Consider the following 25683-nt stretch of genomic DNA (forward strand, 5'->3'; position numbering starts at 1 on the left):
CTAAGCATATGCGTATTTATTGAGGTGTGAAGAGTGGGAGGTGCTGAATATAATTTAATCTCTAAAAGCATTTATTGCCAGTTCCTCCCAGTCAAAATGGATTGGACGTCTATCAGCATCAATGGCAGCCAAGGAATTCATGATACACACTGTAATTGCAGGTGTGGGTACAACTGAACTGCATTTATTTGAGTCAGAATCATTAAACAAGTCACACCATTACACTCCAACCTTGGAAAAAAGATGGCGACCATACAAATGATTTATTTTCGGAAACTAACAAAGAGCTATTGAAGAGGAATGTACTGTGCAGTGAGATCACCATATTTCTTTCAGCGAGCACGGCTACATTTTGCACATTGTGAACTGTGTGCGAGCCAATGGCCTCGTTAATTACAAAAGCAGAGTTTCAAAGAGACTGAATGAACTAAATATCTCTCTGTAGATCATCCAATTAAAAGAATGACGCTGGAAAAAGAAAACATACATTATTTAAGCACGTCCTTAATCATAAATTGCTACATCTGAATTTTTGAAGGATTTGATTACATTAAAATCCACATGGCAATTTCCAGTCTTTTTACTAACGTTTATCATTTCAAAGGTTCTCACCATTACGCCTTCAGCTGAATAGTGGTCAAGAGGTTTGCATTGTGCACTATGAATATTCTCATGCACGCATGTCTTTTCTTATTGACTTCCTCCCGCTGACCAAAAACATGAGAGTAATGTTAAAACTGGCTGAAGGCCTCCACAGGAAACCTAACGTAAGTTGACTCCCAACCATTTATGGGTCTTTCCAGGATTGGAGGACTAAATCTAAAACTATGAGTCAAAAATGCTTTAAAGTATTTTTAAATATAGCAAATAAATCTGGCACTTTTCCACACCCGTACCCCTTCTACTTTAGTTTAATTTAGTTTAGTTTAGTTTAGTTTATTCACACATCATTCAAAGTATACAAAATATGTCATATACAGTGTATATACTAGGGTTGTGCCGACCATGTTTTTTTTGCTCCCGATCCGATCCTGATCGTTTTAGTTTGAGTATCTGCTGATCCCGATATTTCCCGATCTGATTGCTTTTTTTTTTTCCTCCTGATTCAATTCCAATCATTCCCGATAATTTTTCCCGATCATATACATTTTGGCAATGCATTAAGAAAAAAATGAATAAAACTCGGACGAATATATACATTCAACATACAGTACATAAGTACTGTATTTGTTTATTATGACAATAAATCCTCAAGATGGCATTTACATTATTAACATTCTTTCTGTGAGAGGGATCCACGGATAGAAAGACTTGTAATTCTTAAAGGATAATTGTGACTTTGTATATTGTGACTAAATATTGCCATCTAGTGTATTTGTTGAGCTTTCAGTAAATGGTACTGTTGCCATTTAACTGTTCTGCCCAAATGCATGATGGGAAGTGCAACCATGACTGTGCGTAGTGGCACCAATTGATATATCTTCTCTGCGTTGGGAAATAAAATCTCCACATTGTTTCCCACGATATTTCTAATTGTTGAGAGAGGGATTGTAAGGCTTTAGCCATTTAAAGAAAGGCTCCAAAGACTGCCAAAATTAATTCACTCAACTCATTTTACGCTACCTTTTAGCTTTATATATAGGTAAAACGGCGCCATTATAGATTGAACGCGACAAATTAATTTAAATAAAATTAATTACCGCCGTTAACGCGATAAATTTGATAGCCCTACTTTAAGCCAAAACTAAAGACTCTGGATGAGTGTAAGACATTTTGTCTGTAACGTTAAATACAATTAGAAAACGATTCAATAAAAAAAAAAAATATATATATATTTTATAAAAAGGCATGTCCGATTTTTTTTTGCCGATTCCGATACTTGGAAAATGACGTGATCGGACCCGATCGATCGGGACATCTTTAGTATATAAGTAACCGGTGTGTCAGCGCCGCCCCGTGTTCCGCTCCCACCTCTAACCAGGCCGAGACACGAACCCGCGCACAGCGACACTTCCACTCGGCAGGCAAGGACAGTAACCACTGCACCAATAAGTTCGAGCCAAAGGTGCAGCCGTTAGCGTCCTTACATGAAGGAATCGGCAGGGAGGTTTCCACGCTCCACAACGGACCTGCGTGTACCCGCTACACTCACCCCCGAAACCTTCGCTGCCGATCCGGGTCACGGCACCATTGTAACCGGTGTGTCAGCACTGACCCGCGTTCCGCTCCCACCTCTGACCAGGCCGGGATGCGAACCAGTGCGCCGCGACGCTTCCACTCGGTGGTTACATGAAGGAATCGGCAGGGAGGTTTCCACGCTCCACAACGGACCTGCGTGTACCCGTTACATATACAGTATATTTTTTATACAATTAGATGCGCAAGAAGGACACACCAAGTAAGCTAGCTCTTGACCAAAATGTACCCCCCCCCCCCCAAAATATTTTTTTTTCAGGGGGTATTACTTGTTTAGTTGCTATCTCTTGTAACCAAAGGAATATTTGTTATAATTAGATTAATATTTCAAATGGTTAATTATTATTAAAGGAATATTTGGCCCGCAGCATGCATACAACACTGTTACATGATCAAACAGTTTTAAAACTTTAACATGTCAAAAGTAGAGAGAAGGGAACTAATGGAAAAACGGTAGTAATTTTAACAACTTTAACAGTTGATTTACAACATTAAACGATTTCCAAACATAGCGAAGTTTACTATGTATTTTATTATTTTTTTTTGTTTTTAATGAAAAAAAAAACAAAACATGAAAGGTAACGCCAGTTACTTTGCCAAGTAACTAATTACTCTTACCATCAGGTAATTGAGTTACTAACTCAATTACTTTTTGAGAGATGTAACTAATTATTTACTTTTTAAAAGTAAGATTAACAACACTGGCCACAAAGATGAAGTCTGCAGAATGAAAAGTGATGAAAGCGGAGATTTCATTCTGCTAGTTTGTTGCCGAACACAATTTGTCTGCAACTACTGCTGATCACTTCTCAGAATTAGCAAAAGAAATGTTCCCTGACTCAAAGATTGCATCAGTAAGTTAATTTTATCAATTGACCTTTTTAATTTATAATTCGACACACTAATGAACTACCTTCAAGTCAAACTGAATTGCGAGCTGAAGTGCCATGAAGTGCAGCCATCAAGACGTAATAGAAATTGCAAAAAGTGCTACATACAATTATAACAAAAGTCATAGTTAAATTTTAGTAATCATGATGTAGCTGAAGCTATTGATTGTTCTTTGATTGCACCAGGTTATATGCTACAATATTACCAATAAAGTGGGGCAAATAAGTATTTAGTCAATCACTTGTTGTGCAAGTTCTCCCACTTGAAAATATTACAGAGGCCTGTAATTGTCAACATGGGTAAACCTCAACCATGAGAGACAGAATGGGGGGGAAAAACAGAAAGTCACATTGTTTGATTTTTAAAGAATTTATTTGCAAATCATGGTGGAAAATAAGTATTTGGTCAATACCAAAAGTTCATTTCAATACTTTGTTATGTACCCTTTGTTTGCAATAACTGAGGGCAAACGTTTTCTGTAACTCTTCACAAGCTTTTCAAACACTGTTGCTGGTATTTTGGCCCATTCCTCCATGCAGATCTCCTCTAGAGCAGTGATGTTTTGGGGGTGTCGTTGGGCAACAGGGACTTTCAACTCCCTCCACAGATTTTCTATGGGGTTGAGATCTAGAGACTGGCTAGGCCACTCCAGGACCTTGAAATGCTTCTTATGAGGCTAATCCTTTGTTGCTCTGGCTGTGTGTTTGGCATCATTGTCATGCTGAAAGACCCAGCCACGTCTCATCTTCAATGCCCTTGCTGATGATAGGAGATTTTCACTCAAAATCTCTCGATACATGGCCCCATTCATTCTTTCCTTTACACAGATCAGTCGTCCTGGTCCCTTTGCAGAAAAACAGCCCCAAAGCATGATGTTTCCACCCCCATGCTTCACAGTGGGTATGGTGTTCTTCAGATGCAATTCAGTATTCTTTCTCCTCCAAACACGAGAACCTGTGTTTCTACCAAAAAGTTCTATTTTGGTTTCATCTGACCATAACGCATTCTCCCAGTCCTCTTCTGGATTATCCAAATGCTCTCTAGCGAACCGCAGATGGACCTGGACTTGTACTTTCGTCAGCAGGGGGATACGTCTGGCAGTGCAGGATTTGAGTCCCTCGCGGCGCATTGTGTTACTGATAGTAGCCTTTGTTACTGTGGTCCCAGCTCTCTGTAGGTCATTCATTTGGTCCCCCCGTGTGGTTCTGGGATTTTTGCTCAGCGTTCATGTTATCATTTTGACGCCACGGGGTGAGATCTTGCATGGAGCCCCAGATCGAGGGAGATTATCAGTGGTCTTGTATGTCTTTCATTTTCTAATAATTGCTCCCATATTTGATTTCTTTACACCAAGCGTTTTACCTATTGCAGATTCAGTCTTCCCAGCCTGGTGCAGGTCTACAATTTTGTCTCTGGTGTCCTTCGACAGCTCTTTGGTCTTGGCCATAGTGGAGTTTGGAGTGTGACTGACTGAGATGTGGGCAGGTGTCTTTTATACCGATAATGAGTTAAAACAGGTGCCATTAATACAGGTAACGAGTGGAGCCTCGTTAGACCTCGTTAGAAGAAGTTAGACCTCTTTGACAGAAATCTTGCTTGTTTGTAGGTGACCAAATACTTTTTTTCCACTCTAATTTGGAAATAAATTGTTTAAAAATCAAACAATGGGATTTTTTTTTTTCTCCACATTCTGTCTTTCATGGTTGAGGTCTCCCCATGTTGACAATTACAGGCCTCTAATCTTTTCAAGTAGGAGAACTTGCACAATTGGTGGTTGACTAAATACTTATTTGCCCCACTGTAAATTAATATTATTTTAAAAATTGAGTTTTATTTTTGTTTCATATTGCACGCTATATAGAACGTTATAAGATTAGTCACCAATTTTTAAGGGCATACGTCACTATTTGTAAGATTGCCAACGGCCTCAGGTTGAAAGGTATGATTAATCCATTTTAATAGGGAAGCCTGGCATTGAATGAGTTAATATCATAGATTCACAAAACAATACTAGAGGCACAGTATGGCCACAAATGGCTCACAGAGAAAGTGGGATAGATTGTTTCACTCTTTTGTACTTACCAAATTTCCCAGCAGCAGCCTTTGCTCAGGAGCAGAAAACAGAGGCTGGTTATGAGACCAAACAATGAGACAATGTGCGAGCCGGCATCCACCGCATTCCAAACACGTATTCAAGAGGCTAAATTCACCAAATTGCCTCATTAGAGGTGTAAAAACACTTTACAGTGTGGCTAAGATGACTATTGTGTTCGTGCGAGTCAACCATAAACATTCCACTTCGGTTTGTCCGTAACATTTTACCACATGGTAGTATTTCAACTTTTCATATTGAGCTATTTGTTTAGACCTTCAAGCACACAGCTTGGCCTTCCTTGGTAACTTGTAGAAAGCAAGACACTGTATAATCAGAAAAATTTAGAGTAGAAGACCTTCTGTTGTGCGTGTGTTGTGTCAAAACACACATACACACTCATGTGGAAAGGGCGTGCACGGCCGCAGCTCTCAAAATAGTCCTTCGGTCCTCCCCACCTTAATTAGAGACGTTTCTAAAACCCTGAATTTAATTTTAGACCGGTAGCATTTGGACAACTCGTGCACACACATTCACATATACTCTCCCAGTTGAAATTGCACACTTTCCTTATTTATCCATCTGATAGGTCACAGATGAATCTAAATCTGCAGACCACAAACCACATGGCCTTGCTGCCTATAGCCTGTCTGCTCAATGGAGCACAATGCAGCGCGCTCTGTAATAAGTGGGTGCGCATATCAAATACAGGCCTGCGATCCCTATAGTGAGACTCAATGCTGGGTTAGTCAAGTGATTTGGGATTCTATGAAATAATACTGTTTCATTTTGTTTTTTAACCTGTCCTGTTCAGCTGCTTAGACATGGAGAATAGGAATTTGAATGTCCATATGGTCTGAACAGTTTTGATGTATCACATGGGAGTTTGATATACTGCCATCCCTATAGTGAGACTCAATGCTGGGTTAGTCAAGTGATTCAGGATTCTATGTTATAATACTGTTTCTTTTTGTTTTTATAACCTGTCCTGTTCAGCTGCTTATACACGGAGAATTGGAATCTGAGTGTCCTTATGGTCTGAACAGTTCTGATGTATCACATGGGAGTTTGATATACTCCCATTGTGGTTGTTTTCATTATGTTTTATTTATTAGGAGAAAGCAGTGAGTAGGATGGGGTTATGGGGGGACAGAGGGGGAAGAAAGCAGATAGAAAAACAGCAACTAGAAATAAATTACGCGCGTATGTTACCTATGTTATGAATACTTTGGGTGACCAAATATCCTCTTTGCCCGGACATGTCCACTTTTTAAATCCTGTCTGGGGTGTCCGGTGGTTTTATAAATTCATTAAAATATCCTATTTTTTGACAGACGATTTACAGAGAATACTACAGTACTGTCAGGCCTGTGATGTGATCCCAAAGAGCCTGCACAGTTGTTAATACTTGTGTTCAATACGTGTCAATGCACATGTACCTAAAAGTGTAATTAAGTCAAAAATACTTTTATTCTACTTAGGATACAAATTTGCGCATGCACAGACTGGCTTTGTCATTGCGTCAACTGTCAATTCTCATTCACAAACAAACCTTCGTGAGTTGTGTCGACAGGAGCTCACAGGCTACCAGTATGTACACTTGCTAAACATACCTTTTGGCAACTGTTGACTTCTGTAAGAGCTTTGTACTGCTGTGATCTGTAAAATCCCGATACGTCGTTACGCTGCCGATACTTGTAAAATTTTCTAGCAATATTTGATTTTTGCCACAACTCCCAAAATCTGCTATATCGGCGAAACATATAACATGAGTCGAATTTGACACCTAAAGTACTACCGTGCGCTCTCAACTTGTTTATTTTAGACGCATACAGGCAGAACGTACTAAAAAAAATGCCTTAAGAAAATACTTAAATGTAGTTACAGTGCCTTGCAAAAGTATTCGGCCCCCTTGAACCTTGCAACCTTTCGCCACATTTCAGGCTTCAAACATAAAGATATAAAATTTCAATTTTTTGTCAAGAATCAACAACAAGTGGGACACAATCGTGAAGTGGAACAAAATTTATTGGATAATTTAAACTTTTTTAACAAATAAAAAACTGAAAAGTGGGGCGTGCAATATTATTCGGCCCCCTTGCGTTAATACTTTGTAGCGCCACCTTTTGCTCCAATTACAGCTGCAAGCCGCTTGGGGTATGTTTCTATCAGTTTTGCACATCGAGAGACTGACATTCTTGCCCATTCTTCCTTGCAAAACAGCTCGAGCTCAGTGAGGTTGGATGGAGAGTGTTTGTGAACAGCAGTCTTCAGCTCTTTCCACAGATTCTCGATTGGATTCAGGTCTGGACTTTGACTTGGCCATTCTAACACCTGGATACGTTTATTTTTTAACCATTCCATTGTAGATTTGGCTTTATGTTTTGGATCATTGTCCTGTTGAAAGATAAATCTCCGTCCCAGTCTCAGGTCTTGTGCAGATACCAACAGGTTTTCTTCCAGAATGTTCCTGTATTTGGCTGCATCCATCTTCCCGCCAATTTTAACCATCTTCCCTGTCCCTGCTGAAGAAAAGCAGGCCCAAACCATGATGCTGCCACCACCATGTTTGACAGTGGGGATGGTGTGTTCAGGGTGATGAGCTGTGTTGCTTTTACGCCAAACATATCGTTTTGCATTGTGGCCAAAAAGTCCAATTTTGGTTTCATCTGACCAGAGCACCTTCTTTCACATGTTTGGTGTGTCTCCCAGGTGGCTTGTGGCAAACTTTAAACAAGACTTTTTATGGATATCTTTGAGAAATGGCTTTCTTCTTGCCACTCTTCCATAAAGGCCAGATTTGTGCAGTGTACGACTGATTGTTGTCCTATGGACAGACTCTCCCACCTCAGCTGTAGATCTCTGCAGTTCATCTAGAGTGATCATGGGCCTCTTGGCTGCATCTGTGATCAGTTTTCTCCTTGTTTGAGAAGAAAATTTGGAAGGACGGCCGGGTCTTGGTAGATTTGCAGTGGTCTGATGCTCCTTCCATTTCAATATGATGGCTTGCACAGTGCTCCTTGAGATGTTTAAAGCTTGGGAAATCTTTTTGTATCCAAATCCGGCTTTAAACTTCTCCACAACAGTATCTCGGACCTGCCTGGTGTGTTCCTTGGTTTTCATAATGCTCTCTGCACTTTAAACAGAACCCTGAGACTATCACAGAGCAGGTGCATTTATGCGGAGACTTGGTTACACACAGGTGGATTCTATTTATCATCATCGATCATTTAGGACAACATTGGATCATTCAGAGATCCTCACTGAACTTCTGGAGTGAGTTTGCTGCACTGAAAGTAAAGGGGCCGAATAATATTGCACGCCCCACTTTTCAGTGTTTTATTTGTTAAAAAAGTTTAAATTATCCAATAAATGTTGTTCCACTTCACAATTGTGTCCCACTTGTTGTTGACTCTTGACAAAAAAATTAAATTTCATATCTTTATGTTTGAAGCCTGAAATGTGGCGAAAGGTTGCAAGATTCAAGGGGGCCGAATACTTTTGCAAGGCACTGTATATCATATAAGGACGGTTTAAATACGCAACGTGACTAATGTGGTCAACTGCTTCAAAGCTAACACAAAAAAACACCATGGTTAAAAGTATGAGAGGGTAATACATACAAAAAGTATTTTTGAGGCAATTAAAAGGTACTAAAAAAAAAAATAAAAACAAAAATAGTGAGTACTCGCTGCTTCTAATCAATGCGCACATGCGTGCGGATGCATGCACAAGCACGCTGAGCATTGTGTAGGACAGTTTGCCACGTAGGAAGGAATTGCCGAACACCGGTGCTAGCTGTCAGTGAGGTAAGCCGCACTAGGCATTATGGGATATGTAGTTTTGAAGCGCTGCGTTTGGAAACATGCTGGTTGAATTGTCTGTTTATTTCGGTTATTGTTTGAGTGTAATCTCGAACATTGAATGAGAATAATAATTGAGTTGGAATAACAATTTGTCAACGACAATTGTCGTGGTAGTCTTGAGGCTACAATTTAATTTACACAATATTTTACTGGAAAGAGAAATGAGCTTTTTGTTGAAGCTGGATTTTCTACAGAAGAGTCATTATTTAGAACATTGTTTCGATTATTTAGTTGTACAGTAAGAATTGAAAAGAAAGCTATAATTTTGTTAAAGGATTCAAGGATTTACCAATACAGAAGAGTTTTTTTTTTTTTTTAATCACTATTTAATTCCAGTGTTTTTTCGCGTTATTACTTTAGGAATAACAAAACCTGTTCGGTAACCTCTGCGAATTTCATTTTTGGTCTTGGTTATATAGGTTGTTTTTTTTTTGTTTTTTTTTAATGAAACTGAATTTTTCTATCCATATGGAGGAGGCATACTTTAAATATATTAAAGTTATAAGTACTCTTTGAGTGAACTTCAAGCAAAATTTTAGTATCTCGAGGCCGGGCTGAGTGTCCTCTTTTTTGGAAATCAAAATATGGTCACCCTAATAATACTGATTCGATTGGCGTCACCACAGCCAAGTCCTTGTTAAATATTTGGGTCATTCCAGAGTTGCTGGAAATCTTGGCTTTAAACTTTTTGATAAAGGAGTCTTATCTGGTTTTCTGCTACAAATTAATAATAGGTAATGAACTATTAGCTTACGGATCAATGTTAGTTATTAATGCAAAGCAAACGATTTATTTTATATAACAGGATTAAAAATCCAGACTAATGTTAGCTTTCTCTCAGGTGGGTAAACTAGCCGTCTAGCTGGCTGTTAGTAAAGAAAACATTTAAAAAAAAAATAAAATGATTGCTCTTATCATATGCATAAGAAGGTTGCATAAGGTAGAGTGAGACATTCAGTCAAAGCTAAATATGTAAAACTAAAAATAAACACAAGGAAATAAACTTGCTCGTTTGATGATGTTAAGTCTAAAATATCGTTCACTGGTTTCTTTTTTTACTATTACAAAAAGATAATAATAACAGGGTTGTGTGTGTCTCTGTTGTGGCTCACACAGTCCACAAATAATGAGTTAATCTTCAGTTTACAAACGAGTTCCATTCCTACGCTGGCGATGTAACCCGGATTTCCGCATTAATCGGAATTAACCATTTAAATACCTCAAAACACCCTCTAAATAAAAAAAAAAAAAAACAATTTAAAAAATCCAAAAACATGTATTATACGTCAATGTACTGTCGTCGCCAAGATGTTAGAGCTAAGTCCTAGCTAGACAGTGAGCTAAACTCCGAAATGACGATTTCAGACGTCCTTGTGGTTTGCTGCTCATGACATCAATACTTGGAGAATGAAACTAAAATAAAATGAAATTAAATCAGTCTCATCTGCAATAACAGCAATTCAAATTTGCATTTACAAGTAGCTGCTGATACAGCAATAACAAACGATTAGCATGTATCAGTTAGCGCCAGTTAGCACATAATCAAAAACGATCACATAAACTCGCCTCAAGTATTTGACCAAAATGGACAACGCACAATGAAAAGTACAAAAGGGGTTGTATACAGCTGTCGCCTCTGGATGCTTCACAAGCAACAAATGTGCGCGCAGGCTGTCACCTCTGTCACTCGCCTGCTGTATGTGTGTGGGCGGGAGGGTGCGTGTGTACATGCGCTCACTTCCTGTTCTACACTTCCTGCGCCACAATAAAAGTATGCATCACAAAACAAAAGTCAATATTTAAAAAAATAAATAAATTTAAAAAAACGACGAGACTCGTGTGCCGTAAAGTCGAAATCACGTAAATTGGGTCCATCGTAACCCGGGGACTACCTATATCATGCTTATTAAAACAAACTCTTGCACCCCTCAATTTCAGTCAAATTAAATGACATTCAGTTTAGTCATGCGGGGACATAAAAAAATGGCATTTTAGGGGGTACTCCAGACTTGTATAGCATTTTTAGAAATATTTTCAAGCATTCTTTTTCCATTCATTATGACTATTATTATTATTTGCAAGAGTTGGTCTAAGGACAAGGACATATAATCAGAAACTGCACGTTTTAGTATTTTGTATGTGGATTATTTTTAAGTTTGAAGTGTGAGATGTAAAATATCCTTCAATTTTGGAACTTTCTAGTTATTGATTTTCTGATCTGACCTGCCTGATGACCACACAAGTGTAATGTAAAAGCATAAAATAAAGACTTTTATCCACATGATTTGACTTCTGGAGCAAAACTGAATGTTGTTCTTTAGCATAATTTCATTTGTGCAAACCTGCTAAAAACAACAAACAAAGTGAGACATAACGCTTCTTTTTGCAACAGTTCAACCTTGAGGTTTTTATTTTTATTTTTGCTTCTCTCCGTGCCATTTAGTCGGCTTTGGAAGTTAGTAGTTTTTTCCACTTCAGGATGCAAGTCCATAATCTCTTCCACTCCTCGATGTGGTCTCTCAGAGGACTGACTCACTCAATCGCACTCTGGTGAAGACAAAAAACATTTTGCGTGCAATTACACGGATGCTCCTTTCCATGACAAGTACTAAAAGGGCCTACTAGTCAGGCAGTGTTATATGGTGGTTGCTACAAGCCTGTCGGTGGCTCGGAGACAATGAGGACATTCAAATCTTGACATGCATTTGCTGCTAAAGTGCCTGTTGTGCTCAAGGGCATTTAGTCTCTCTTTTGCATTGAATACACTGACTCTCAGAGGATGAGCTCGGGGTTGAAGTGGTCTAACGGGACCATTGGCTCGAGTTGTATATGTACAATGAAAGGGTTAAGCAATTTGAATGTACCCAGGCGGCACAGTCTGGAGGCCTCTTAAAAAGTACTTAGAGTAAAAAAGATGACACGGTCTGAGAGATCCCTGCTTGTGCTCTCATTCAGTGCATTCTGAGTCAATTATAGAGACTGGGATTCAGCCGACACAGTTTTTGTAGCCCTGCCAAAAAAAAAAAAAAAAAATCATTTTTATCCACTGGATTAATAAAAATGCTACCGATTTTGAGATGAGCATCACGTAATGCACAACTACAGCCAGAAACATCAACCACCTTGTGCTGGGTTGGCACTAACATGCTAGTGTGATATTTATATACAATTTTATTTATTTATTTTTTTCCCTTCTCTTATTCACTCACGGTTTCCCAAAATGATAATTTACGAGGCCAAAACTATAATCACCAAAAAGCCACACAGTGTCTGGCCAAACCTCAGACATCAGAGGCAAAATTAAACATGTTATCTTCCATCTAAATTCAACTGCAGAGCGCTTATTGTCTTTGAGTCACATATAGATGTACATCAAGGGCGTAGGTTTGGTCTCAACATTGGTAGGGGCATAGGGGCATAACCTGCATGTACACTTTTTGCTGGGCACGGGACATTAATAAGACCAAACAGATTGGGTGAATGCGGGTCTGGGCTACATATTCTCACGAATATGAACCTAACTAATTGATAGACCAAATAACCAATGCAAAATACATCTGTATTGACTTATACTAACTTTCATATGTACTACCATAGACTTCATAATGTATTGACGGGACACGAGCCCAATTCATAGGGGGCCTATCGCCGTCTAAGCATAAAAATAAATATAATATATAAAATAAATATAAAGAATAAATGTCTGGATTTAATTAGTAAATTTATATTTCAATATTTGCACATAACTCAAATTATATTAAAATACACAAAAAATATAAACTTGTTAATAATCTGTTAACTTTCCAGGATAGAAAAAAATAAACATTTGTCTTAAGACCACTCAACATTGTTGAGAAATTAATATAACATATATACAGTGCTGCTCGAAAGTTTGTGAACCCCACAGCGATGGTCAGATTTTTTGTAAAAAAAACTAAAATAACCTTATTAAATGTTAAGTTATACCCAAATCCACAATACTGACATTCCAAATAATGGACTGAAACAAAAGAAATAGTTATATTGTCATTCTTTATTTAACAAAAGTGGTTGATTTAAGAAAAACTCAGATATCATGTGTGCAAAAGTATGTGAACCCCTTCAGTTAATAGGATATTGCGCCTCCTTTTGCAGAGATTACCTCAACCAAACGGTTTCTGTAGTGACTAATCAGCCTCTCACATCTACTTTGGGGGATTTTTGCCCATTCTTCCTTGCAGAACGCAGTCAGTTGAGAGAGGTTTGATGGGCGTCTGGCATGAACTGCTCGCTTCAGGTCCCGCCACAGCATTTCAATGGGATTTAGGTCAGGACTTTGACTGGGCCAGTCCAGAACACGAATCTTCTTCTTTTTCAGCCATTCCTTGGTTGTATTGCTGGAATGCTTTGGATCATTATCATGTTGCATGATCCACCTTCTGCCAAGCTTTAACTTCAAAACAGATGGCGTCAGGTTATGTTCTAGGATTTGACAATATTCCTCAGAATTCATGATTCCCTGGACTATGTGGAGTTGTCCAGGTCCTGAGGATGAAAAGCAAGCCCAGATCTTGACATTCCCACCTCCATGCTTCACTGTTGGGAGAAGGTTCTTTTGGTGGTATGCAGTGTTGACTTTTCGCCAGACATGGCGGTTTTGGTTGTGACCAAACAGTTCAATTTTGCACCTACATCAGTTGATGAAAACTCTTTTTAATTTAGTCTCGACAACACAACTGTTAAAAAAACAAAAAAAAACTACTGAATTGATTGATTAGGAAATCAGGTTGAAATAATAGAAAATTCCAAAATGTTGAGGGGGTTCACAAACTTTTGAGCAGCACTGTATGTATATATATATATATATATATATATATATATATATATATATATATATATATATATATATATACATATGTATATATATATATACATATGTATATATATATATACATATGTATATAACTGATAGCAGTAGTACTGCTCTTAGTCCGGGAATAACAAAAATGAATAAAAATTCACAACTGCTTTTTTCCACAAGTACAGCCAAACTCAATAAAAAAATAAAAGCTCCTTCAGGCTGCTTTAAAACCACATAAATAAAATAAAGATGATAATTGGAGAGAAAGGGATAAACCTCGGTCCACTACATTTCTCACAGTTTTACACAAAATTAGTGATGTGTTGCCCACCTTCACAACATTGACGTCTTTTTACATTAAACACAGTGGCTGCTGCTGGCTGGAAAAAAAAAACCTAATATCCCTCCTCTTCGAAGGAGGCGGAGGAGGCGGCACGGGGCTGGGGCTGTGAGTGCGTGTGTGTGTCATCAGCCAATCAAACGTGCATTTGGGGGGAAAAATGGACTGGCACACTCAGCAGCGAAAAGGGATAAACACTAGTATAAGTCGGAATATAAAGAAAATTATTAACTTAATAATGGTAGGGTGACAGGGTCAATTCTACCCACAACCTACGGGGAGACATCTAAATTACCTATATAACTGAAGTCATTATTTAATGTAACTAAGGTCGCTTAAAAGTTGGTGGGGACAATTTGAGCAACCTGAAAAGTTGGTAGTGTTACACTGCTGGCCAAAAGTATTGGCACCCCTGCAATTCTGTCAGATAATGCTCAATTTCTCCCATAAAATGATCGCAATTATAAATGCTTTGGTAGTAATACCTTCATTTATTTTGCTTGCAATGAAAAACCACAAAAGAGAATGGGGAAAAAAATCATTATCATTTTCACAAAACTCCAAAAATGAACTGGAAGAAAGTTTTGGCACCCTCAGCCTAATAATTGTTACACAACCTTTAGACAAAATAACTATGAACAACCACTTCCGGTATCCATCAATGAGTTTCTTACAACGCTCTGCTGGAATTTTAGACCATTCTTCTTTGGCCAACTGCTCCAGGTCTCTAAGATTTGGAGGGTGCCTTCTCCAAACTGCCATTTTCAGATCTCTTCAGAGGTGATTTATGGGATTCAGGTCTGGACTCATTGCTGACCACTTTAGAAGTCTCCAGTGCTTTCTCTCAAACCATTTTCTAGTGCTTTTTGAAGTGTGTTTTGGGTCATTGTCCTGCTGGAAGACTCATGGCCTCTGAGGGAGACCCATCTTTCTCACACTGGGCCCTACATTATGCTGCAAAATTTGTTGGTAGTCTTCCGACTCGATAATGCCATGCACACGGTCAAGCAGTCCAGTGCCAGAGGCAGCAAAGCAACCCCAAAACATCAGGGAACCTCAGCCATGTTTGACTGTGGGGACCGTGTTGTTTTCTTTGAAGGCCTCGTTTTTTTCCCTGTGAACTCTATGTTGATGCCTTTTCTACTTTTGTCTCATCTGACCAGAGAACATTCTTCCAAAACATTTTTGGCTTTCTCAGGTAAGTTTTGGCAAACTCCAGCCGGGCTTCTTTTATGTCTCTGGGTTAGAAGTGGGGTCTTCCTGGGTATAGAGTCCCTTTTCATTCAGGCGCCGACGGATAGTACGAGTTGACACTGTTGTACCCTCGGACTGCAGGACAGCTTGAACTTGTGTTAATGTTAGTCGAGGTCCACCATTGGCACAATCTTTCGCTTAAATCTCTCGTCAATTTTTCTTTTCTGTCCACATTTGGGAGGTTAGCCACAGTGCCAGGGGCTTTACACTTATTGATGACACTGCACATGGTAGACACAGGAACATTCAGGTCTTTGGAGATGGACTTGTTGCCTTGAGATTGCCCATGCTTCCTCACAATTTTGCTTCTCGAGTCCTCAGTCAGTTCTTTGGTCTTATTTCTTTTCTCCATGCTCAATGTCGTACACACAAGGACACAGGACAGAGGTTGAGTAAACTTTGAGACAAGTTTTGTGTAAAATAATAATGATCTTTTTTTTTTTTTTCATTCTCTTTTGTGTTTTTTCATTGCAAGCAAAATAAATGAAGATATTCCTACCAAGGCATTTGTAATTGCAATCATTTTCTGGGAGAATTTGAGCATTATCTGAGAGAATTGCAGGGGTGGCAATACTTTTGGCCAACAGTGTATGTCCCTACCATCCTTATGCAAACCTACGCCCTTGATGTACACACACTAATGATAATAGATGAAATACTTTGAATATTTCCTTTAGATTTATAAAGCTTTACTATTGGCTGTTTGGTCCCCAAAAACTGAAGACGTACAGTGGGGAGAACAAGTATTTGATACACTGCAAATGGGTTTTCCCATTGACTGTGTATCAAATACTTGTTCTCCCCACTGTAGATAATGTTTGACCTCGAAGTTCTGCCTCTCCTTCATAACTCAATTCAACGTCATAAATTCTGCTGTGTTTAACTCCAGCTGAAAGTATTTCGGTAATGATTTTTTTTCATATCCAACAAACATTCAACATTTGAATCCATCTTTGGTTTGGCAGCCTTATGTTGTTGCTCTACCATGTCTGTCCTCATTACTCTGGGTGCAAAGTATGTGATGTATATCTATTTATAAAATGAAGCATCTTTTTGATCTGCAGAGCACTTGAAATAAGGGAGGAGAAGAAAGGCAGTAAAAGCATGGACAGAGCTTCGGCGAATGTTCTGAGCCGTAACATACACAAATCAAAGTAGTCACGCAATGCATGCCTGTATCGCTTTTAGCAGACCTGAATCACCTCTTAGGAAACTTCTCTTATTTACAAGATAGTCAGCACTACTGAAACACAGGCGCTGTGTAGTACGCTAATTAAAACAACTTTAATTCAGCCGAGAGACGCTCATGGAAAATTACTCTCATTATCTGGCTCCGACTGACGACTGTTTTTACGGTTCTTTCAAGGGTTTTGCTCTTTCACCTCACGTGTGGTCCTCCAGTGTAAAGACCAAATCTGGAGCTAAATGGTGTTTACGTAGTGGCTCGCTGGCTTGCATTGAAACTCTTTTTTAGAAGAAAGCTGCGCCGCTTTGTCTATGCTGAAACAAGTTTCAGGGTGAACTGTTTAATATCGTTTTTCTCGACACTTTATCACCATGTTTCAATTTTGCATCAAAATTCCACTGAGCTGGCGCATATACCAGCTGAAAGCAAGGCACATGTACATTAGCCAAGCAATCATTATTTCTAATGTGGATTATCATAAAGGTGAATTCTTATTTTCCCTACAGATGGTGAGTACTTTGTAACACACGACAGTATGGCATGCCTAAATATTTTAGGGCCACACAAGCTTATTTAAGTATGCACTTTAGACACTGATGTTTTCATTCATGATCTGAACAAAGCAGGATGCGGCATTTTCCATTTGTATCCTCCATTATAAATTATATGTGTCAAAATCATGCCTGGGTTCCGAATCAGGCTGGAGTGTATTTACACAATATTTGGCTCATAAGATCAAATCAAATGTGTATTAGAGCTGACCCACCAGCAGTGTTGTGACAGATTACTTGAAAAAGTAATTTAATTACTGATTACTGATTACGCCTCAAAAAGGTAATCTAGTCACTTTACTAATTACTTTATTATCAAATAAAGTTACTTCAAAAGTAATTAGTCGGTTACTTTTTACCAATTTTTCTCCCTTTGCCGTCTCAAAATAAGAATGACAACAGAAATATATCATATATATATATATTTATTTATATATTTAATTGAAATGAAAGGTGAAGATCTGAATTTTTCCACATATAGCTTAATCTTCGAAGTAGCGGAGGTTTAATCAGTCGACGGAGTTCATTTCAACCGCCATTAACTCTTTCACTCCCAGCCATTTTCACCAGAGCAAGGCCCTTCGCTCCCGGCCGTTTTTTCTGGATTTTGACTGATTTTGCAAGGCCCACAGAAAATTCTGTTCTATTGCGATATAAACTTTGAACCCACCAAAAGAAAGATTAGACTCTCTTCTTTCAGCAGAAAAAAAAAGTAAGTTCGTATCTTGTTCCATTCTTTAGAAATCAGCATTAGAAAATAGCTTAGTTTGAGCAATTTTCCCATTTCTGATGAAAAAACGGAGAAAATGAGCTTTTTGTAAACGCATACATTTCAAACATAACTTTGACTTTAGCAAAGCTATTTTTTGCATTAGTTACATCCCAAACATCTGAATAATGTTTTCCTTTTACAAAATAACATTAACAACCAGCCAAATAGAGCTTTTGATAGCAAAGTAGCAATTTATTCACACATGATTACTGAGAGATGACGGTTTGTCGCCGAGATGACGCCGTTGTCGCCATGTCAGCCGTGTAAACTTTTCCCTCATCGTTGTCTGTCTCACAAAGATGGATTATTTTTGCATTTCTGCGGGGTCTGCTTGGCGAGTCCCTCCACGGGGGGTTTCACTCGTTTTGCACGATCGTCCAGCGCCTGGCGTCCCAGGCGTCCTCTCGTTGTTTTGTCCGGTCGGAGCACCGCCTGGGCTCCTCCGCCAGCGCTCTAACAATGCTGGCCGGCCGTTCACTGCTGATGAATCGGCTTGCCTGGTCATCCAAAATGCGCTACTGCCCTCCAGTGGCCAGTTTTATTGCTTTAAAATTGGTTTGGAGCCTTGTTCTTTGTTTCTCAATTAGAGCGGAAGCTATATATGCTTCTTATAAAAAAAAAACGCAAAAGACGTATAAATACGTAATCGGGACACTGAAGCATTTGGAAATAGAACGTATTTATACGGTTCTGGGAGCGAATGAGTTAACTGGCTCTAGCTTGGCCACTTCGGAGTCCTGAAACTAACGAATAACTGCAAAGTAACCCGATCGACTCACAGCCTTGAAAAGTAAGGGTTACATTACGTCAGAAACTCGTTCGGTACGCCTCCGTTCCGAACCGAGCACTACGTACCGAAACGGTTCAATACAAATAAATGTACTGTTACACCCTTAGTAGATTGAGGTATTTGATTTTACTTTTTTTTTTTTTTTTAATATGAAAATATTTATTATTTACGGTAGCTAGAGAGAAGGGAAAACGTTCAAAAACATTGATATTGTCCCACGACTCTGTTCTGTGATTTTATTTTATGTGAATTTTAGTTTGACACCCCTGTTATAAAAGACTGAGAACTCTAAATCAAACCAGCAGTTTTAGCGGGGGAGAGATTATTTTGTGTTTGACATTTCGACCTTCTGGTTGTGGTTTGGACGGGACACGCTTATGCACCAGGTTGCGATCAGGAGGGCTGCTGCTGCTGCTGCTGCTGTGCACCACACTCCCAACTCCAACGCACATGCAATGACCCACAACCAAAAGCAGCTGTGGAAAAAATTTTGATGAGCAGCTGCAGTTTACACTTCTGACAGGTACACATGTGGCGTTGACCACAGGCGGAATCGATTCTTGCAATAGTGTAGCTGTGTCTCTAAGGACCTGGATCGGAGACACCAACTGATTCAGGGATATAGAGAACATCCAACACTTAGAAAAACAATACTGTGCAAAAGTCTTGCTGTTTTAGAAATGCAGTAAGGCCATATAGAGCCAAGTATGGAATGTCAGTCAGTAAGGCAAAGACCTCCACCAAAGCCAAATGGTGAATATTTTTTTTGTTTCCCATTCGTCTTTTCCTTTTCTTTTTTTCTATTCATGAAGCATAATACTGTATTTATGCTTCTCAATTACAGTCCAAAGTAGGGATGTCCCGGTCCGATTACGTGATCACCATTTTGCAGAGGATCAGAATCTGGTGTAAAGGATCGGGTTTTTAATTTAAAAAATATATTTACGTATGTTTTTCTGCTTCGTGCTCGTACAGAGCCACAGCCTCTCACCCTCCCTCCTGCTAAGCAGTACGGCTAAACTGCCCAGCTTCCGTTTGGTACTTAACGTTAACGATGATTGAGAGGTTTGTAACTTTGATCTTGCCAGAGAAGCTTGGTAGCTCTATGATCAAAGGCACAAATGTGTGAATCATCATTAAACTTTCATAAGTGTGCTGTGGATACTCATCGTGGAAATGACAGGCTGTTCTCAGTAGCGTGAGCGTCAAAGCGTGAGTGGATTTGAGTTGACTCACATAATGAAGTATTTAATGAAGACAAGCATTTTTCTACGCTATTTTTCTTTGGAAATAATTCACATTATGAAGGTGGCACGATGGGACAGTAACATGTTTGGAAAATTGGAACTTTATATTGTTACGGTATCGGCAGATTCTCAAAATTAGGTGACTCGGACTCGGATGCAAAAGTATGCGGTCTGGACATCCCTTGTAGAAAGATTTTCCTATATCTACAACTTGAATTCTCTTCAATTTTTAGAATAAATCGCTTCTTTTTGTTTCAATTACTGATTGCATTTTGCACGTCATCCATACTCCCATTTTCACCACCGCTTAACTGTTCACCATCCTGGTGCTATGGCATTACATTTAGCCTAACCATGGTGAAAGCCTCTCAACATTTGGTAAATAGTAAATGGAAAGTACTTACGCATATATCGCATTTATCTTCATGGTTACCATGCCCAAAACGCCTTACTTTAGCACACATTTACCCTTTCGCGCACAAGTTCACACACCAATGGTGCTGCTGCCATGCAAGGCGCTGCCAACCCATTGGGGGCAAATTAGGCCCAAGGGCACTTCGACAGTGGGCAGTCGTAGCCGGGAATGGAACTGGTGACCCTTCGGTTCCAGGACAACTCCAGCTACCAACTGCGCCACGGCCGCCATTTGAGCAACATTGGGGTACCTTTTAACTAATGCTAGGTCTAGGCATGTGCTGGTATGATATTCTGACTGTATGATAACCTTAAGCCAAAATATCACCGTTTCACGGTATCACGGTATTGCAATTACAGCTCTAAAATGTGTTGCTATGAGGTATGTATTTTTTGTTTTGTTCGTTTTTTAAACTCTTTCCTATTGAACATGATTTTTAGCTTTCAAAACATATTAGCAAATTGGAACATAAGTATACAGTTAAGTTAAAATAAATTTAAAACAATGACAAAATATTCTAAATAAAATGAAAATAAATGGAGTCATTTAGTTAAGCCTAAACCCAGAGCCGCAACTCAACATTATTACCATTAGAACAAAAATAGTTGAATTATTCTTCATGAAAAGCACTTGTGTATGATTCGTATCATGTTTACATTATACACACACTTTCTTTCTGAACACATACAGTTGTCAGGGAGAAAAAAAAAGTTTTACTAACACTAGACACACTAAAAACGCTGAAGTTAACTCTCGTAGCTGGTGGGAAAAGTTCATGACAAAGAGTCAAAGTTCATGATGTTTACTGACGTTTAATTTTGTATAATTGCGAAATCAAATTGGAGGTACAGTGGTACCTCTACATACGAAGTTAATTCGTTCCAAGACCTTGTTTGTAAGTCGAAATGGTCGTATGTCGAGCAGGATTTTCCCATAGGAATACATTAAAATTCCATTAATTCGTTCCACACCCAAAAACCTACACTAAATCCATAATAAATACTGCTGGTACAATTATTATAAATGGCAATTAAACATAGCAAAATAAATAAGTTATTAATAAAAATCAGAATAATATAATAATAATAATAATAATAATAATAAAATAAAAATGATTCCGTTAATAATGTAACAAATTGGATTCTAATGTGGCGGACACTTTTTGCTGTACCTGAATGCACCGCGGGGCTGACGTCACAGTGAGATAGGTCAGTGCGGTAGAGATAATACTTTCGTTTTCTTGAGAGCACAGTCAACTGCAGAGGGCAATGGGCGTTTTGTGTTGAATAAGTTCTTAAATAAATTATAAAAACGTGACGAAGCTGGTGATTTCTTTGGCGATGTTACCACAATAATAATTGTCACATTAACTTATAAAGACTGGCGAACGGTGGTCGGAAGAGGACCGTGGAGCTGTATTGTTGAGCCAGCTCACGGATGCGCACCCCACGCTCATATTTTTCTATAATTTGCATCTTCATTTCAAAGGTAAGCATCACTTTTTTCCTTGTTTCACCAACTGTACCAACTTTTTGGAAACCTGTGTTGATTTCTCACACAAGAAAATCCGCCGTGAGTTCGTTTGCGTTGCTGTCGTGTCGTCGTATTTCGAGCATGTCGTCGGATGTAGAAACAAATGGCGCGTCAAATTTTATGTCGGATGTCGAAAAGATCGTGTGTCGAAGCGATCGTATGTCGAGGTACCACTGTATTGCTTCCTCGGCAGCCACCCTCCACAAACATGTTTACATGTTTAGGCCTTCCTCTAACTAGTAACTTCTCTGTAGCCGAAGTATTCCCATACCAGCAATTTTGTTTTCTTCGATGGGGGGAAAAAGTTCAGGAGTTTTACCTCCTCCAGCCATCGTGTAGCACAACTGACTCACTGACACTGAGCAACAACCGGCGGGGGGGGGGGTTTCCATGCATTTTATGGACATAAAAAAAAAAAAGCTAATACTTTAGCGACGGTATGACGGAAAATTTTCGCGGTTTTGAAACCTTGACGTTGTCATACCACGGAATACCTTGAAACCGGTAATCGGCACATGTGTAGTCTGTTTACAAAATGACACCCAAACACAATTTTAAAATGCAAACCTTAAAGTGAAAGTTTCTAAGGTGAGACGTTATCAGTTACAGTAGATAATACAAAATTGTTTGAATAAAATACAGACATTGGCCTTAGAGATGATCATATTTCATTTTGACACTGTGTGAGAAGCATGTGGTTTCTAATATACAGTATGTATTGATGGATGTTTATTTGTGGGATCAATGCTGTTCACGAGTTTAACCGTGACATGAACTGAACTCAGTGGCTCTGGTCATCCAGTGTTTTGATCTCATGTGCATTACGTGTAAATGGATTACATGAAGTCTTTGAAGGAGACTGGAGCTTGACATGCATGCTTAATATAGATGAAATTGACTCAACCAGTGCATGGGGCCTCAAAATTTTTAAATGCAGCGCTGAGATCGTCTGGACCGAGTTAGAGTGTCTAGCTGCCATGTGTTGTAAAGATAATTCCATTAATTTACTCAGTTTGTTAATCTGTCGCAAAGCCTTAGACGCTGGTCGGCTCTTTTGATGACATTTCTGACATGGCCGTGTTTATCTTGTTTGGCCTTGTGTTTGTCAGCAGCCACCTGCCAGCACACACTGCTCTGCGCCGTCTGCTAGGCCCGTCCGGGCGGGAAGTTCTCTCTCTCCTAGGCCTAACCCTGGAAGTGGGCTTCTGAATAAACAGCTAATTGGCTGGGTTTCCTGTTTAGCCTAATGGGAACGCAAACTATTTCTGTCTGTTTACAGAGGTTGGTCTCTCTCGTTCTCAGAGTAACTCTTTCGTTATTGTTTATAAGAGAACAATGTCCTCACTGTAGCTACATGTCACACACACGCACGTGTACAAAGTCTGGAAATGCTCAATATCACTGGAAGTTTGTGATTTGAGTTGTCTGTGGAGAGTTTCACATAACTCATTTTTGCGGTCGTTGCTTATTTGTGAATGTCAGCTATAATGCAGATTGAAGAATCTTTTTGGACTCAAATAATAAGTGTCAGTTCTACACGACCACAAAACACGGTCAAATACTGTACATTCAAACACAGAGTATATTAATTAAAATGAAATAAACCCTCACACATTTTAATGGCAGAGGAAGAGAGAAATTTCTACTTTTAATTGCTCATAATAGTGCACTACAAAAGGTAACGTGTGCACATTTTGACAAACATATGGTCAATCGTCTGACTAATGTTTTTTTTTTTTTTCTACAAAAGCTGAGTCAAAGACTATTCTGTATTTTAACAGTCTGCATTGAATTAAATGGCGTGTTCCTTCACCAGATGGGACTTTCTCCTCTTCTCTCTGTTTTGAATTACTCCACCGGTTCCGGATGTCTATATGCTTTCATCTCAGGGATGCTTTCTGTTATAGTGATGATACTGTGCTCGAAGTTAAGTGAGAGACCTCATGTGGTGAGGGGCAGAGGTTCAGATTCAGTCTGAATCACGCATTAGTTGTCTGCTTTCAAATGTCATTCAGAAAGTGTCTATATATGCATGACAATTTAAGGAGTGCAGACAGACCTTGTTAAGCAGTTGAAGATTTTTTTTTTTTTTTTGAAAGGGGCCTTCTGACCTGAAGTGAACCTTCTGAATTATGTTGAAATCAAGAGCGTTGGTTTGCATAGGAATTATTATAGGAAGGATTATTGAAATATGTCAAGTAAAGCAGAAGTAAAACACACGCCGCGCACCGCGCGGTCTTCGGGACACAATGAGGAACGGAGCAAGAGTAGCTAAACATCATGCTTGTCATTACCCGGCCCCTCGGGTAATGCCAATGCTCAACTCACGGCTCTAGCTCAACTCATGCCGCGAGTTTAAAAAACAAACAACACTATACCTGACTGCTGCCGACAGCTGCTACAAAGTACGTCCACATAATGATACGGTAGATATCATATTTATATAGGACTAGATGCATTATAGACTCGGTGGCGTTAACAGCACATGTACAAAAAGCTAGATGTGAGCGTTAGTAAACGGCCGCCATCTTAAAGCAGTAAACTTCCCTGCAAGGCTGTTGTAGCGAACCTTCAAAGCGAACCTAATTAACTTTTTATCTAAAATACTCCTAAATCGGTAAAATATTGACTTGATGAATCTATCTTTAAAATAGTTTTAAAACTTTCACATGTCGAAAGTAGACAAAAGGGAAATTATGGAATAACGGGAGCAATTTTAACAACTTTAACGGTTGATTCCCAACATTAAATTAATTGAATGTAGTTTAAAGCTGCTGATACGGAATGGGGATTTGAGTATATTATTTATTGTTTTTAACTGTTAACTTGATACTGAAATAGTCGTTTATTTAAGCCTGCAAGGCTTTTTTTTTTTTAATTACAGTTTTTGTATCTAATGTACAAAACATTCAAATCAGCTAATAGCGGGGGGGAGGGGCATCAATATTCGATTTATAATCGAATTGTGGGCTCTGAATTGTAATCGAATCGTTAGGTGCCCAAAGATTCCCACCTCTACTATTTGCATTATATCTAATGAGTTTAGTTATATAGCTAATTTAGATTGTCTTTCCATATGTTGTAAGGATAGAATTGACCCTACTATTATTACGTGAATTCTTTTCATTGTTAAGACTTACATTTCTCCCTTTTGCTGAATGTCCCGGTGTTCGGCAATTCCTTCCTACACGGCGAAACGTCCTACACAGTGCTCAGCGCGCTTGCGCAAGCATCTGCATGCATGCGCACATGTTAAAAGCGACGAGTATTCACTCTTTTTGTTTTCATTGAGTTTTTTATGACCTTTTCATTGCCTTAAAAATACTTTTTGCATGTATTTCCCTCTCATACTTTTAACCATTATGTTTTTTTTGTAGCAGCTTTAAAGCAGTTGACCAAATTAGTCACGTAACGTATTTAAACCGTCCTTATTTGATAAACATACATTTAAGTATTTTCTTTAGGCATTTTTTTTAGTACATTCTGCCTGTATGCATCCAAACAAAACAAGTTGAGCATACACGGTAGTACTTTGGGTGTCAAATTTGCCTCATGTAGAACGTTTCGCCGATGTAGCACATTTTGGCAGAACACCGGTCCTTTTTTCCCCCTCAAACGTATGTTTAATTTCCTGATGACTTGACCCATCCAAACCACACTGACACACACGCCTGACAGATTCATTTGAACAACATGCTGCCCCCTTCGAA

General features: G+C 38.9%; 1 protein-coding gene across 5 annotated transcripts in view; it reads left to right on the forward strand.

Moving 5' to 3' along the window:
* The window catches only part of adgra2 (adhesion G protein-coupled receptor A2), a 118920-nt gene that overhangs the window by 33734 nt on the left and 59503 nt on the right, over positions 1-25683 (forward strand). The window contains exon 1 of one of the 5 annotated variants that reach the window (XM_057831183.1): positions 23205-23254. The exons of the other annotated variants lie outside the window; for them this stretch is intronic. Within the exon in view, the coding sequence (XP_057687166.1) occupies positions 23220-23254 (35 nt within the window). The 5' untranslated portion in view covers positions 23205-23219. Of the gene's footprint in view, positions 1-23204; positions 23255-25683 lie in introns of those variants that run through there. 5 annotated transcript variants of the gene reach the window in all.

This window comes from Corythoichthys intestinalis, chromosome 3 (assembly GCF_030265065.1).
Source record: "Corythoichthys intestinalis isolate RoL2023-P3 chromosome 3, ASM3026506v1, whole genome shotgun sequence".
Classification (NCBI taxonomy): Eukaryota; Metazoa; Chordata; class Actinopteri; order Syngnathiformes; family Syngnathidae; genus Corythoichthys; species Corythoichthys intestinalis.